The 16,371-nt window shown below is 43.0% G+C and overlaps 1 protein-coding gene across 1 annotated transcript in view; it reads right to left on the bottom strand.

Moving 5' to 3' along the window:
• The window catches only part of FOXO1 (forkhead box O1), a 92,233-nt gene extending 79,170 nt beyond the window's left edge, over nucleotides 1-13,063 (bottom strand). The window contains exon 1 of the mRNA XM_054015227.1: nucleotides 12,217-13,063. Within this exon, the coding sequence (XP_053871202.1) occupies nucleotides 12,217-12,828 (612 nt within the window). The 5' untranslated portion in view covers nucleotides 12,829-13,063. The remainder of the gene's footprint in view (nucleotides 1-12,216) is intronic.
• Between the last annotated feature and the right edge of the window lie 3,308 nt (nucleotides 13,064-16,371).

Here is a 16,371-nt window from a genome sequence, read left to right as displayed (position 1 = left end):
AACCTCGGAGGTCTATGCCTGAGTGAAGCTTTCACCCTTCCCTTCACAAATATTATGGAGGGCACAGCACGCAGATATAACCGCGGGGATGCTGTTTTCGGCCAAGTCCAGCTTCCCATACAGAAATCGCCAGCGGCCCTTTAAACGGCCAAAGGCACACTCCACAGTCATTCGGCACTGGCTCAGCCTATAGTTGAACCATTCCTTGCTGCAGTCAAGGCTCCCTGTGTAGGGTTTCATGAGCCACGGCATTAACGGGTAAGCGGGATCTCCAAGGATCACAACGGGCATTTCAACTTCCCCTACCGTGATCTTCCACTCTGGGAAAGAAGTCCCAGCCTGCATCTTCCTGAACCGCCAAGTGTTCCGAAAGATGCGTGCGTCATGCACCTCTCCGGGCCAGCCTGTGTTAATGTCAATGAAACGCCCACGGTGATCCACAAGCACCTAGAGAACCATAGAGAAATAGCCCTTGCGATTAACGTACTCGGATCCTAGGTGGGGTGGTGCCAGAATAGGAATGTGCGTCCCATCTATCGCCGCTCCACAGTTAGGGAACCCCATTTGTGCAAAGTCATCCACTATTTCCTGCACGTTACCCAGAGTCACAGTTCTTCTGAGTAGGATGCGATTAATGGCCTTGCAAACTTGCATCAACACGATTCCAACAGTCAACTTTCCCACTCCAAACTGGTTTGCGACCGACCGGTAGTTGTCTGGAGTTGCCAGCTTCCAGATTGCAATAGCCACCCGCTTCTCCACTGGCAGGGCAGCTCTCAATCTCGTGTCCTTGCGTCGCAGGGTGGGGGCGAGCTCCTCACACAGTCCCATGAAAGTGGCTTTTCTCATCCGAAAGTTCTGCAGCCACTGCTTATCATCCCTGACTTCCATGACGATGATCCCACCACTCTGTGCTTGTTTCCTGAGCCCAAAAATGGCGTTCCACGGTGCTGAGCATGTCCGTGAATGCCACAAGCAATTTCGTGTCGTACACGTTACACGGCTCGATAGCATCATCGGACTCCTCACTCTCACTGTCATTTTGGATCTTAAGGAATAGTTCGACAGCCAAATGTAACGTGCTGGCGAGACTCGTCAGCATATGCCTCAACAGTTCGGACTCCATTTCCCGCAGACAGATCGCGCTGCACAGAAACCATTGAAAGATGGCGCCAAAGGTGGACGGAAACAAAGGGATTTCTGGAATGCGAAGCGATGCATCACGGGGCATTGGGACAGGACCCAGAATCCCCCGCACCCACGCCCCCTTCCCACAACCCACAGCGCCTGAATGGGAACAGGTGCTCTGTGGGATAGCTGCCCATAATGCACCACTCCCAATAGCGCTGCAATTGCCGCAAATGTGGCCACGACAGTGCGCTGGGCAGCTGTCAGTGTGGACAGACTCCAGCGCTTTCCCTACTCAGCTGCACGAAGTCAGGTTTAACTCACAGCGCTGTACATCTGCAAGTGTAGCCAAGGCCAATGATTCAAGGGGGAATTATTGATGGTTGCTCCGGACTACATTCAACAAATCAGAGCTAGTAATGTTAGACTCTGTTGATACTTCAATAGCTGCAAGAAAGAACTTTTTTTTCTTTTCTGATTTTAAAAAAGAATTAAAAGTTCCTCTTTACCCAAAAATCAGATACCTTGACTGGAAATTAAAAGAACTAATTTAAGAGAGACCTAGGACTACAGTAATTCCATAACACAATGATTCTAAAGCAACCCCTCTAAGAGTAGTGAAACTGGGTCCCAAACACTAGAGAAATTTTAATATATTAATTCATTGAGTTTGCAAAAAAACCCCACTTTATTTAAGGGATTGATTTAATCTGGCATATACAAATTGCACCCACTGTAGGCAAACTAGGAATCTTCAGCCCTGATTCATTACTGCATTACTCCAGTTTTACTCTGAAGTAGCGCCATTGTAAGTGTTCTCTTTCTCCCTTCAGCTGTTTAAAATAGGCCAAAATGTGCCTTCTGGACTAGCAGAGAAGTGATGTCTGACTCTAAATATACTCCAGTGGCAACAACACTTTACCAACTTGCAAATGAAATTTGGGGTGGCTTTAGCTCAATCACCACTTGCAATTATCTTATTCACTTTATGGGCATAGGAAGACTGCCTTCTATAGCGTAGTGGGTAACAAATCCAATGCCTTAATCTCATTACTGATAGATATGCAATTCATGTAATTAAAGTCACCTAATTTAATCCACTTCCCTTTAAGTAAACAAACATTTCTGCTGATCTTGCAGGATGTAAGCTCATTTGCACAATAAATGCAGTCTAACAAGTCACCATATTTAGAACAAGTTGCTTCAGTCTTATCTAACTGCCTAGTTTAAATGGATAATTACTGGAGTCAAACCTGAGAGAATTAAAGAATTTGCTAACTTTTGTTGTAATATGGAATCACAAATTCGCACTATCAATGTTAAACCCAAAATCTGATCGGATCTATGTAGTTCTATTACCTATTTGAAAAGTTGATGTAATCTGTATTTGAACTACTCTTTTATATAACCAATTCTTGCACCTCAGCACTCCTAAGACACTCTCAAAACCCAGCATGTATGACCATGGGAAAAGTTTCTTTACAAGATGTTAAATAAGGACTGTCACAAGTGGTCTAGCAGTAAGGCAGTCTAAATAATAAAACACTGCTGAATTCACTATTAAAAAAAAAGACAAATTCTATGTACTTCATAAAACCTATATGAATGCAACGTTAAGACTGAGACTAGGCCAGATCCAGCAGATCAGTAGAGTACAAGGTGGGAGGAATGAAAAGGTTCCTTAAGGATCATGTCACTCTTTCCTGATCCAGCTGCTGTTCTGTAAAAGAGCCTGTGTGCTGGATTAGAGCAACATAAGGACTGAAGAACTGATCAAATTTAGACCAGCTGCATGGGGCAGAAAACACAGCTGCAAAATAACAGGGTATAATTGCTTTTCAGGCATACCACCTTCCCCCATTCATGCTTCTGTATTACAGAAGATGGGGCAAAAGGGAAAGGGAGTGCCATCAGAGCTGCACATTGCCTATGTCAGCAGAGGATCAGCTTTACATTGGAGTGATCTCCCCACACCAATTACTTTAGGTTATGTGAAGCAAAGTAGCTGCACTGCGCCATCTGGCCCCTTTAAATAAAAGTTCTAACTTTGTACAAAGTTATAGTTTCCATGGAGAATAAAATGGCTGCTTGCACATATAAATATTTCATTACTGTCTATCTGATTTCCCCAATGCTTTCTACATCCATTATGACAGCGCTCTGGTTGTTGTGGGAACAACAGCTTTCAATTCCTCCCCCCTTTTTTTGGTGGGCAATTAAAATCTCAGTTTTTGCACTGCTTTAATAGTGTTTTTGAGCTTTTAATACCTTTCAAAAGAGAGAGAAAGAAAAGGGCAGTGACAGTGGGATTTACACAGTTCTTTCACATTTCAGTGCCAGCACTGGGAAGGTCTAATATGGGAGGACTTCTGAATAATATACTGTCTTCACGTATTGCAATATCTAATCACTTATGCAAGTGCTTCTATGTATTACAGTGCACAGATATAATTTAGTTTCTATACTCTGCAGGAAAGAGGCCATCTTTAGCTTGTAAAGCAGATTGTGGGGTTCTCAAAATATAAGTCTGGATAAGTACTCTTGTAAGGAAATGTACTGCACATGCACAATATACTATATTCAGTACATGCATGTGAAATTTGGAACTTAAACTGCTTGAATTATGTGAGCACAAGACAGCCGCAATAATCACTGAAAACATTACTCTGTGCTGTTGCAAACCAAACAGTTGAAAGGATTTTCTAGCTTGCCCAAAAATTAATTTCTAGACCAACAACAAATATTTCAGAAACATTTCAGAGAAGTTTCAGCCCTAAATGTCATCAGCCATGGGCTTAGAATGAGGAAACCTTCTCAATACAAAGCAGCAGCAGCACAGGTATGATACACCAACAACCACTTAGCTATTCTCTTTGTAAGTTGTAACTTGCAACTTACAAAGTTTAAGGAGTACTGAAACATAGCCAGGTCTTCTCATTACCTCTGTTGAACCTCATTTTTTCCTCCCACATTATTCAGCAATAAGCCTTAACTTTTTCCTCTGCACATCAAAATTCTAGAACTAATCCACTCCACCCAGCGATGCACGCAGTTCCAGCAGATTTTCAGCAAACACTTTTCAAACTGAGCCTCTTGTCCCCTGATGTATCCACAAATGGTAAAGTACTTCAAAATCTTTAGCAACTATTGCAACAGTGTTTCAAATGGAGCAAATAAACTCACCCCTTAAGCATCTCTCAGATTTTAAGCAACTTCATGACACGTAGTTTCTTCAATATTCATATAAAAGAGATCTAAAATAGATACCAAAACTAGTGAAATCAAAAATCTGCAGCAGTCTCCAGTGCAATCTTAGCATTTGATTTCATTCACTGTATCCTCATTTATGACCTAATTGAAAGCTACTGCAAAAGCAGTCATGTTACATTGCACCAGGGCTAACATATGATAGATGCACATTACAAGCCTGAAAGACAGCTACACAGCAACTTTGCTGGATGAAGACTCATGAATAACTCAGCAAATATATTCTTTTCAGTAGGTAAAGTGCAGTAAACAATATTTAAATACAGTCCAAACTAGTGAAATTCTATATGCAGAAGCATAAATGCAGTTCTCCAATACATGCATGATTGTTCACTTGTGCATTTTAGATATAAGAAGTTCAGGCTAGTGTGGTAAAGGGCAGAATTCTTACCACATCAAATTCAACTGTCCTGCATTTTAATTCATTCTACACAACTCATCAATATTCTAGTGTAAACTAGCAAATGCTAAGAAAGTCACAGTTAACTGTTGCATGTATGACTTAACCTGAGGTCTCTCCTGACTTCAAACAGACGCCTATCATCAGCTCAGATCCGCTATTGTATATAATTTCAGAAAGAAAGAAAGAATGTATTTACTAGAAATATTTGGTATGTCTTTGTATTAATTAGCTGGCAGGATCAGTACCTGCTATACTCAGAGTTACAAAATCACTTCCATTAGAACTCCCTGTTTTCACATTTTTTCCAAAACAAAAAGGTGGCTGAAGACTGAAGCTCAGCATGGTCATAACCAGTGTCCTGTGTATTTTGCAATTCCATTGCCATGGAATTTGTCAGCAATTATGCTCTCAAAGCATTCATTTAAAAAAGGGTGTCTAGCATTCATGGTTTGTAAAATAACAAGGCAGTGTCATCTTGAATCTGCAGACAGCCTGAAACAATAGTTCATAGAGGCGTGAACTGCCCAATTTATCTCAATAGTGTTGACTCAAATCTAAAGAACACTGCCAATTATTTTACTGTGGATTATTTTATCAGAAACATCCAACTAAAAGCTTTATCCCACCATCTCAGATTGCCTCTCTTACACTGTCCCGTGTGCCAAAAGCCATAGCTACCAAAATCTCCAGCTCCCCTGACAACTTCTACAATGCAGTTAATACAAAAATCTGGAGCATATTAAAAAAAAAAATCAGAAAAGGACATAACCAAACTGAATGTATTATAAAATGGCCACACCACAATGGCTAACATACAGATTGCCTAATTTTATTTCGCCATGAGAGGATGACAGAATCATGGGCTTTTACCACAAAACCTAGGTCCATCTTACCACAGAGTACATGGGCATGGGGGTGGGGAGGAGACAAGTAAGGTAGGAAATAAATAAAAATGTTAAAGCACTTTTTAAAAAAAACCACTTAAGAGCATGCTCAATATTCATCTCTGATTGTTAATAGATGCTAATGAAAGTATGTTCCCCTTTAGGATATGAAATGCATGTTCAAACTGCCCAGCCTTAGGAGAGGACTTGCACAGGGACATGTGCTGCTGCTGCATTAACAGTTTGTATAAGAAAGATAAGCATTAATGAAACACACATAGGAAAATCCACACCAAAAACAACCTGCTTTATCAAGAAGAGAAATTGTGATCTTCGACTGTATGCAATTTTGTTGCATTCACAGTATTCTGCACATTTTAGGTTCGCATTCAAGATTTAATCGGAAACATTAACTCGAGCCACCTTGGACATACACACTATGTTCCAGTCTTGGTTTGTTTTTTACTTAATCATATACCTTAATATTACATTCATATATATGGCATAAGGGTAAAATTTAAAATATATAGGATTTGTAGTATGATCAAATTAACATTACTGTCTGAATTTTTAATTTTCACATTCCTGACTTCCTGCTACTTTAATTGTGTGCAACCTACAGGGGCCTGATAATTTTTTTTTTTAAATCATACAGAAGTGAGGGTTTTTTAAATCTACTGCTGTTACAGCTGGTATAACTAAAAGATGGAAAAGATCTTTCATGTGCATTTGACAGCACATGAATTTTCTGTCCATTAATTTCATTGTTGCCCCAAAACAGTCAGTTTTGCGCCTATCTGTGTGGACCTTTAAAAATACTGTTGCCTTCTGTTGTCTGAAACAGAATAGGAAAATGAGTTTATAAAGCCACAGAAGTTGGCAAGAAGACCTCAGACCTGAAGTCACTTAATTCTTTTTTTTTAAACCAAACTAACTAGCTTTCAAGTTGCCAGAATCATTTTAATATTACATTAAACTAACCTGTACATCTGAGATACATATACATCCCTTTAAAACAAATATGCTATTGCCACATAAGTTTGCCACAAGTACTAATTCCCAAAACTGGCTTTATTTTCCTGATCATAACATCTCAGCACATAAATAAGAATGCAGGCACTCTTCTATACAGAGCCTCTCACTTGAGTCACTGGGTTTGAATCTTGCCAATTAAAAATAGTGAAAGTTACTACTGAGAGCTATTTAGTGGCTTGTATGAAATGAGGTGGCAATGGACAGATATTTATGGCTATGAAAGATTTATTTTGACATCAGACCAAATATGTTTATTTACAATAGGTTTTAAGTTGGCAGAGTCCCTCTCACTGAAAGTTAAAGACATATAGCAATGCATGATGTTATCAGTCCACGAATCACTTAGGAAAGTATCAATTTCTATCGCAAAGGCACAAAGTTAGATACCTACACTTCTTGTATCATGACTGTTTGAGCATGTAACAATTCTGCAGTGTAAATTCAGTGTCTATCAACTAGAATCCTATCACCTTCCATATTAAAAAAAAACCTACATGTTTGATAAAGCCTATTTTAAATACTTCAGCATGGAATGTATTTTTGTTATTTCCAGTTATTCAGATATCAAATTAAGGTTTCTCAAATTTTTGTAAAGTGCTCTGTACTCTATTTGCAAAAGGCTTTTGAAATATTTAAGATTGTGTTATGTGGCTTTTCAATCAATACCACACCCTAGAATCATCTTTGTATAGACACTTATTCAATGATGAGTTAGTCAAGACCACTACAACAATTCTTATGGATAAAGACATTCAACTCAGCATATGCTTTGGACTCACCCTATCAGGCATACTTCCACTCATACTTCTGCAACTTGCTATCATCTAGTCTCATTCCTATAGCCAGGACAACAGGTAAATCTAGGTGATCAAGCCTTCACTAAGCCAGAAGTCAAGAAGGTGTAACCAGTGATGCAATCTTAATAATCTCCACAAGACTTAAATAATATACCCAATTTACAGCGAAAGCCATCAAAAGTTAGTAGTATTTTCTGTTTCAACAGAACATTCTGTCTAAAGAATTACTCTGAGGATATCTGAATGTTGGTAGGGTCAACTTTTGGCTTTATTCCATTTTCAAAGGCTGAATAAAAGAACTAGAGCAGCAAGTGCTGAAAGAGAGGATGTGATAGATGTTCTTTATAATTAATCTCACAACTGTTCTGAAGTAAAACAAAGCTGCACATCATGCAGTATGTGCACACCAGGTGTCTGAGTTTATATAGGATATCTAACCAAAAATCATCAGACTTATATAAGGAAAAAAGTTACCCATAGTTATTTCCCTCAGTCCACTGCCACCACAACAGACTCCATTTCTTAACCACATTCTACCCTTATCCGCATAACTTGGGTAAGAGATTGTTTTGACTGGAATAGTACCATAAATCTTTGTGCTTCTTCACAACATACTCAGTAACTTTCTTGTTATCACTACAACAGATCTTGGTCTTTCTACAATTCTTTTTAAGCAAATATGGTTATCAACAGTGTTTGTTACTGTTCAATAGTACAAAAGGGTTTGGTAAAGAATGTTTAGGCTCTCCCTTTGTTGCATGATTCATTCAGAAGAGTTGATGAGCATGTGGGCATTGGTTTTTTGAGGGGGGCTGGCAGAGTTTACATTTCAGACTAGAAATTCTCAGGAACTCTACGCAGACTACGCACACATATAACTGAGATCAATTTTACCTACTTTAGTAAAGGTTACTTAAGTATGTACTTAAGTACAATTTCTGTGTAATGTAAAATTATATTGCCTTTGGCTTTCACATTCCTTTTATTCACAATATGGAGATGAAGTTTTAACAATCAAGAAATATACCAGACTAGACCTGGACTCTGTTTATTTTCAGTACCTGATAGATAAAGCTGACCTAGTTAAACTGCATTTTTCACAAAAAGAATTTTAACAACTGAAATTACAATTTGGTAGTTATAGAATCACAGACACTTGAAACTGAAGAGACATATTCAGTGACCTAAATAATCAGTTACCAATGCAGAATATCATAACTAAGGCTGAAGGCACTGGAAATTAGATCTTGTTTAAACATTTCATTCTGAATTTCTACTCAAAACAAGGTGTGTAATTTGACAGCTCACTACATTAGGTTTATAATTGTAAAAGCATCTAAACTCGAACAACAACAATATGGGAAGTTTTTTTCAGACATTTTACCCAAATAAGACATGCAATCCAAGTGAGAAAGAGGCAACTATACTATACTGTGTATTGCAGGTCATAAATAAATGGACCCAAGACCATTACAAATTCTGTCAGCAAAAGTTTACCCTCTAATCTATATTCAACCTTCCTAGTAACACTCCTTTTTCAGGGCCCATAACTGACTGAAATTTAGAATGTTTTAATTACACCTAAAAAAAGTCCACTGATTACAATACTGTACTAAAATAACAGATCCTGAGCCAAAAAGACCCTTATTCAAGCTTAGCCATTGATTCATCATGTTAAATGAGGCAAGTGACTTGAACTCCTTGTGCCTCAGTCAACTCAGCTATAAAACTGGTTAAAAGCAGAATATCCTAGAACATATTATGGTGGAGCAGTAGCAAGACAATAGTTAAGACTGCATGAGGGTTTTCAGTTCAACAGGACTTGGATAACTAACCCTGAAGTGGGGGGGGGGTGTAAAAAAGCCTCCACCTACTACTTAAGCAAGAAATTAGGAATGACTGGATGTATAAGTGGTTAACCACTTTCCTACCATCCTGTCAAAAATATGCACGAGGAGAAAAAGGAATCACAGTCACTTATGCTCAAGGAGAGTACAATAAACATTAAAAAAGCCATACTTAAATAGGGGTTCATAGACTATGACAGCCCCAAAACCCCCCAAACATTCCACATCCAACAAAGTAACAGTAGCAGTTTTTTAGTCTATAAACAAATGTTGGGAACAGTAAAGTCTTAATTTGAGAGCTAAAGCTCTGTAGGGCTTGTTAAAACAATGCACCACCAAAAGTAATAGAATACAAAGTAATTAGTTAGTGACATTCTTTTTAGACTTTCTAGTTTTTTAAATACTCCTTTACTCAAACTGAAAATGCACTTGACATAATCTCAGCCTATACCAACCGACTGCACAACCACCTGAAAGATCTCATTTTTAAATGCTGGTCTTTCTGTTAAGCTTGATCATTCAAATTTCTTCACACACATCAACCTTTAGGTTTCTTAGCTCCTACCGGTAAATTTAGCAAAGTATTGTCCTTTTGTTTTTGTAACTTTATACTACAAGAACTCTGCAGGATGCTGTCTACCTATAAAAACAAAAAATGTTCCTTTCCGAATACCATATCCCGAGGTAGAGGGGGGAAATTTAAAAGACATTGTTTGGATGGACAACTACCCCAATATTTAAAAAGCCTCAAGTATTATCTAAACTAGAAACCCAAGTACAATGTATTTGGAAAAACTGATAAATCTACAACATTGCAAAATTCAACTAATAGTGACTGAAATTATATTATGAACCAGCCAGAAGAAAACACTAAAACTTGTAAAATACTGTGGAAGTATCAAATTAATTCCTGTGATGTAACCCACTGCGTGGGGGGATTTTTCTCCCTTTTTAGAGGCAAAAAAACAGAAGGCCTCTTCTAAAAATAATCTGGTAGGTAGTGACAAAACCCTATATACCTCTGTCATGAAAGTATACAAAGCAAGCTTTATACAGCATCAAACCAAAGGTTAACTTCTTTGAAGTAAATTAACTGTTTAAATATTGTCCCCAGTAAAGACTATGGGAAAGGGCAGTGCATTAATAATCAGTGTATTCAGACAAGTAGCACTTTGTAATCCAATTCAAATAGACAGTTTTAGAAAAGATGTAACTGATTAATATAGCAGGTTGTCTAGCCATCATTAGAGCTAATGGCCAACTTTTAGAGTTGCTGGTGATGTGTGAAGTGACAGAAAGGTCAAGCCACTTGCTATAGAGAACATGTCCACTGTTGAACAGCTTTAGAAGTCTGAAAGACCAGAACTCTTGGCTGTTTGTTATTATCATCACTCCCACCCTGAAGCTGGAATCAGGACTTGATGCACAGCCAGTGTGTGCTTGCTACCCCATTCCAGCCTGTACAAGGCAGAGTAGCAAATTCTATGATCAACAGGTCATCTAGCAGTCTGCTACTTCTAGACAGGCAGACTTCATTCGGAGGGAAACAGTGTCCCGCCAATTAAAAAAACCTGTAAACTAAATTTAACAAAGCCATTACAATGAACACACAGCTCACTGGGAAAACATTCAGTGTTACTATAACCCTTGTCCCGCCTATGTCCCTTCCCCGTTTTAGTTTATGACCCCCCTCCCCTATTTATTGGGTCATGTCTGAATTTAGACTGTAAATTCCTTGGGGCAAGGACTTGTCTATTTGCTTCTGTGAAGCATATATCAAATGCCTGAGCACATAATGAACAATAGGATGAAAAGTTGATTTTATATGAAATAGCACTAGCGCTACTAGCTCTAGCTAAGCTACCTTTAATAAATGGCAAATTCCCTCAATAAGATCAACTGCAATTGAAGTCTGTGTCGGAAAGGGCTCTGTACTCCCCTACTTACTTACAGGGGAAGGTCTCACACAGTGGGTGAAGGGCGCTGCCGTGTGTTTTAGGACTGGATCTGAAGCACGAGGCACCGGCCCTTTAAATGCATTTCACACATGGACAGGCTTGAACTTTAGCTCCACACCGGGCACAGTACAGGCAAAATGAGCTAGTGTCTGCTGCCCTGTCGCCCCCAGCACGTGGCACCCTAACACTGCGCTTCTCTAGCTCTCCGCTAGCCCTTGAATCTCTGTCACTTTAAGTTCGTCCCAACTCTGCAAAGGGAAATGACACAGCGAGTCTCCGCAGCCGGCTGGCTGCTAAGTTACAAACCCGGCACAAGCAACTTCGGCTGCCCTTTTAGGCAACGGGGAAAGTGGCAGGCACCCCCTCGCCCCCGGGGACAGCCGCAGACACATGCAACCTGTGACAACGTAACCCCTGCATCTCCCCTTTAAGTCACGTCCTCCTGTCTCTTACCAACTCTCGGGGGGAGGGGGGAAAAGAAACACTTTTTTAAAGTATTCAACCACATTGCAAACCGAGCCAAACCTGCCTAAGCTCCGGCCACCCCAGCGCCAGTGAACAGCCAACGAGGGCAGAGGGCAGCCTGCAAATCACTACGCTGCCCTCTAACTTCGTGCACTTCACTTACGGGGGCGAGGGAGCAGAATTTGCAGCGCTCTGCAACCACCCTGCTTCCCCTCCAGCTCCCCGATCACTAGGGGGTTGCAATGCTCCGCAATCCCCGGTGCACCCTAAACCCAGGCACGCACCCCGCTAGCGAGGGGCCGGGTGTGCGCCGCACCGCCCGGGAAGGAGCTTCCTGCCTCCCCTGAAAAAAGCGAGGTTGGAAGAGGCAAGTGTCCCCGCTCCTCCCAGGGTCCCGGGCCGGCCAGCTCTCCCCACGCCCCGCCGCCTCACCTTCCAGCCGGCCGAGCTGTTGCTGTCGCCCTTATCCTTGAAGTAGGGGACGCTCTTGACCATCCACTCGTAGATCTGAGACAGGGTGAGCCGCTTCTCCGGGGCGCTCTCGATGGCCTTGGTGATCAGATCGGCGTAGGACAGGTTGCCCCAGGCGTTGCGGCGGGCCGAGCTGCTCTTGCGGGGCTGGCCGGGGATGGGACCCGCGGACAGGGCAGACACCGGCGGGGGGTGCTGCTGCTGCTGGAGCGGCGGTCCGGGCTGCTGTTGCTGCTGGTGGAGGCAGCCGGCCTCCTGGCACTGGAAGTCCCCGCACAGGCAGCCGCCACCGGGAGCGGCCCCTTCTGCTGCACCCGCGGTGGCCGGGGGCAGCGGCGGCGGCTCGAAGTCTTCGCTCTCCTCCAGCAGGCTCAGGTTGCCGATGAAATCGACGCTGACCGCCGAGGCAGAGGCGGCCCCGTCGGGCTGCCCCCCGCAGGACGGCGCCGGGCTGGAGGTGGCCGAGCTGGACGGGTTGAACTCCGGTCTGGGCAGGGGCCAGGTGCAGGAGCGGGGCCGGGGCAGCGGCTCGAAATCGGGGTCGATGTCCACGAGCTGGGGCGCTTCAGCCATGGTGGTGGTGGGGAGGGGACGGGCTCCGGGGGAGGCAGCCGGGGAGGCTGCGGGCAGAGAGCCCGCAGGAAGGAGCGGAACGGGGCTGGAGGGAGCGCAGCGCTCCCGGGGCGAGCAGAGAGGGGGAGCGGGAGCCCCGGGCAGGAGCCCGGAGAAGGGGGAGGGAGAAGGACACTTAGCTCCGCCACTTCATCAAGGCTGCCGGGGAGGGTCGGTGCTGTCCGGCTGGGGCACCCGCCAGCTGCAGCCTGACTCACTCCCCCGGTCGCGCAGCTGCCTGTTGAGTGTACGGGACGCGGCCGTGGCAGCAGCGACTCAGCGGCGGCCCGGCAGGGACTTACTGGAACTCCCGCCCGCCCCGCAGCCGCGGCGGGGCCCGCCTCCTCCCCCCTCCTTCGCCATGTGATTGACGGGCCCGCCCGAGCCAATGGGTGCCCCACGCCGCTTAGGAAACGATTTGCCTGTCGCATTATGCAGAGGCCAATTTTCCATGAGGGTTTCGTGTGTGTGGCTGCTGGTAAGTCAGAGTGTTTGCCTGAGCCTGGCTCGGTGGTGCGGTGCCTGTAGCCGGAGCAGGGTTTGTTTACTACAAAATGAGCAGAGAAGCAGCTTTGGAGTTTGCTCCAGGGTTTTGCAGCAGCGGGACTCGCCTGGCTGCAAGAGTTTGTTTTGAGCTCTGTATGAACATTGCACTGATTCCTAGGCGGGCTTCCCTTGGATTGCTGCCCTGTAGTCATTAAGTGGCAATTATCACTGCAAGGTATTCAATTTATTGCGTGCAATCGGTTCTCTGGGTGTTTCCCCTATCGCTCAGGTAATAAAACTAAATGACAGGAAGGATGGTCTAGGTTAGGGAGTTTGACCGGGGCTCGCCAGACCTGGATTTGATTCCCTGCTCTATCACAAACCTAGAGCTGCTGCAAATCACTTATCTGGGCTCCCCCATATGTTTCCATCATATACAGGGTTTACAGTTTGGTTCAGTAGCTGTTAGCACCCCCAGTGAACAAATGGTTCCAGCACCCCTGCTTCTGTGTAAAATGGACGTAGCAGTGCTTCCCTGCCTCGGAGGTGTGTTATGAGGATTACAGTAATATATTAAGGACTGTGATATGCCGTGGTGGGGGAGCTGTGTTGGTCCCAGGATATTAGAGAGACAAGCTTGGTGAAAAACTGAAGAACCATTTACTACACCTCATGTACTCCAAATGAGTCATCTCAGACAAGAAATCATCACATGCACCTGCCCATTGGAAGAAAACAACCAGGAAACTTACCTAGAAATCATGTAGGAAACACAAAACAATTATCCACAGAAGTTGGTCTAATAAAAAATACCCACCTTGTCTCTTTAAGGATTGTGAGGTATTCATGGTAATGGGAACTATACAAGTACCTAAGGTAGATAGGAAAAGACATGCAAACATAAGCACGCACATCCTCTCTCTATCTGTGGCAATTATTTTCTATCAAATCATTAGTCTGCTAGGGTAGCTCCTACTTTCTCTTAACATGTGAGGGACTTTGTTGTCTGGCTTTATTTTGAAAGGGAAAGCTTTCCCTGAGCTGAGAGCTCCTTAATGGACAATTGGTTTTAGGGTTGATAAGAGTCGGCATCCAACCCCCTCAGAGAGAGAATTCCTGCCAGCAGTGTTGGACTATGCAATGTCTGATCTGATGGACACAGACGGCTTCTTTTGCTACCACCGTCTATCCTGGCTTTGGATTTCTCCCTGACCACATGGAGATCCAGACTACTTGCTGTTGCTGATTGACAGCTGTAAGCGGCAACAAGGCCATTGAACTACTCCACCCACCCACCTGACATACACATAACAGTCAACATAAGCTTAAGAGACTCTTTGCAGTCTTGTCAGTCTGAGCCAGCCCTTCATTTAGAACATACAAAAGCATGATTTAATGCCTTTTCCTCCTGCACACAACATCTATGGGATAAATTAAAAGACAATTCTTCCAACACAGGCAGATGTTCTGTTCTTCCTGACAACCAGTTGTTGCTCAGTAGTAAAAGCAGCCTGGGAGAAGTGAGGATCAAAGTGATTGCTGGTGTAACTTCACCATCTTCCCTTTTGGCCAGTGTACTTTGCCAGGAGATGTGAACATTGACTTAAGTTGCCTCTATTTTTGCAGAATATATATTTTATATCGTGTTCCAGTACATGACTTTGAGATAATTACATTTTTAAATTAACAATTAACACATTTAATATTGCTTTTCTCAGCCATGGCCACATAACTTAGTAGGGCTTTACTCTCCCCTCCCAATTAGACATCGGTTCCAGGATGTACATACAAAAGCCAGTATGTTCCAGGGAATGTAGAAATTTAAGTTCTATTTAAAATTAAAGATGTTTTCTTATAGAGAAAAGATCACACAGGATGATGCATGACTGCATTTCAACACTGCCTACAAATTGGCAACTCCAAATTTTAGAAGATCCCGTTTGTCCTTACTAGCAGCAGTACATTTAAGAATGTACTTTTGACATGGAATAATAAATCACAACTTTCACCAGTAGCAGCTGACAGTTCATCCTTAATTCTTATAATTTTATGTTTATATATTGAAAGAGTGTGAGCTTAATGGTCCTTACATTGTAATTCCTTGGTTTTGCTGGCAAAAAATAGGTTTCAAATCCTACATTCTTGGATCACAGCTACTAAAAAATTACCTTGCCAGCATTGCTGCCCTTCACCCATCCCTCAGACACTGAATACTATAGTAAGGGAGGTATATAAGTACCTAAAATAGGTAGTTGAGCATTGTGGCTTCTTGTTTCTTTCCAACTGTGTTTTTTCTAAATAAATGATTAGATGTAATACAGTACAAAGCTAGACACTTAAAACATTACTAACCCCACCACTCAGTGTTGAATCTCAAGGAGCCCACTGAGACAGGATTGCTTTCACCTTCCAGCCAGTAGATCTATTGCCCTTATCTTTAAATCAAGGTGGGCAATGTTTTTTTTTTAAATGTAGCTCATTGCTCCTATAAAAATAGATTTTGATCAGGAAAAACAATAATGAAGTCAGTAGAGTTAAGCTAGGTGTGATGGGGTGTATCTACCTGGCACTGACCCAGCTGGGGTCAACTGCACGCTGTGGGCTGAAGAGGCCATGCCCCCTTGCTCTGCTAGGCATATTCGACCTGGAGACAGGCTATAAAAGGGTGTGGCCCAGCTCAGTTTGTGCTGGCTGAGGAGAAGAGTGGATACCTGTTGCTAGCTCCTGCCAGGGAGTGGCTGGAGTTACAGACCTTGGAGGCTGAGCCAGTGGGATCGACAGCAGAACCCCTGCTGACCCTGGAGGACAAGAGTGAGCCAGAAGGCCAACATTCCCAGGAGAACTGACAAAGCAGGAACCCAGGGAAAGTGACTGTTAAAATAGGAAACTGAACCAAATCATGTATCACTGGTTTCACAGGCCCTGGGCAGGGGCCATTGGAGAAGGGTGGGCCCAGGTCCCCCTACCATGCCCCACACATTCCGCAGGGCATGGGCACTGCTCAAGGATTTTGGCTCT

Source organism: Malaclemys terrapin, chromosome 1 (assembly GCF_027887155.1).
Source record: "Malaclemys terrapin pileata isolate rMalTer1 chromosome 1, rMalTer1.hap1, whole genome shotgun sequence".
Taxonomy (NCBI): Eukaryota; Metazoa; Chordata; order Testudines; family Emydidae; genus Malaclemys; species Malaclemys terrapin.
Note: the sequence above shows the minus strand (reverse complement) of the source record. Positions and strands in the feature narration are given on the sequence as shown.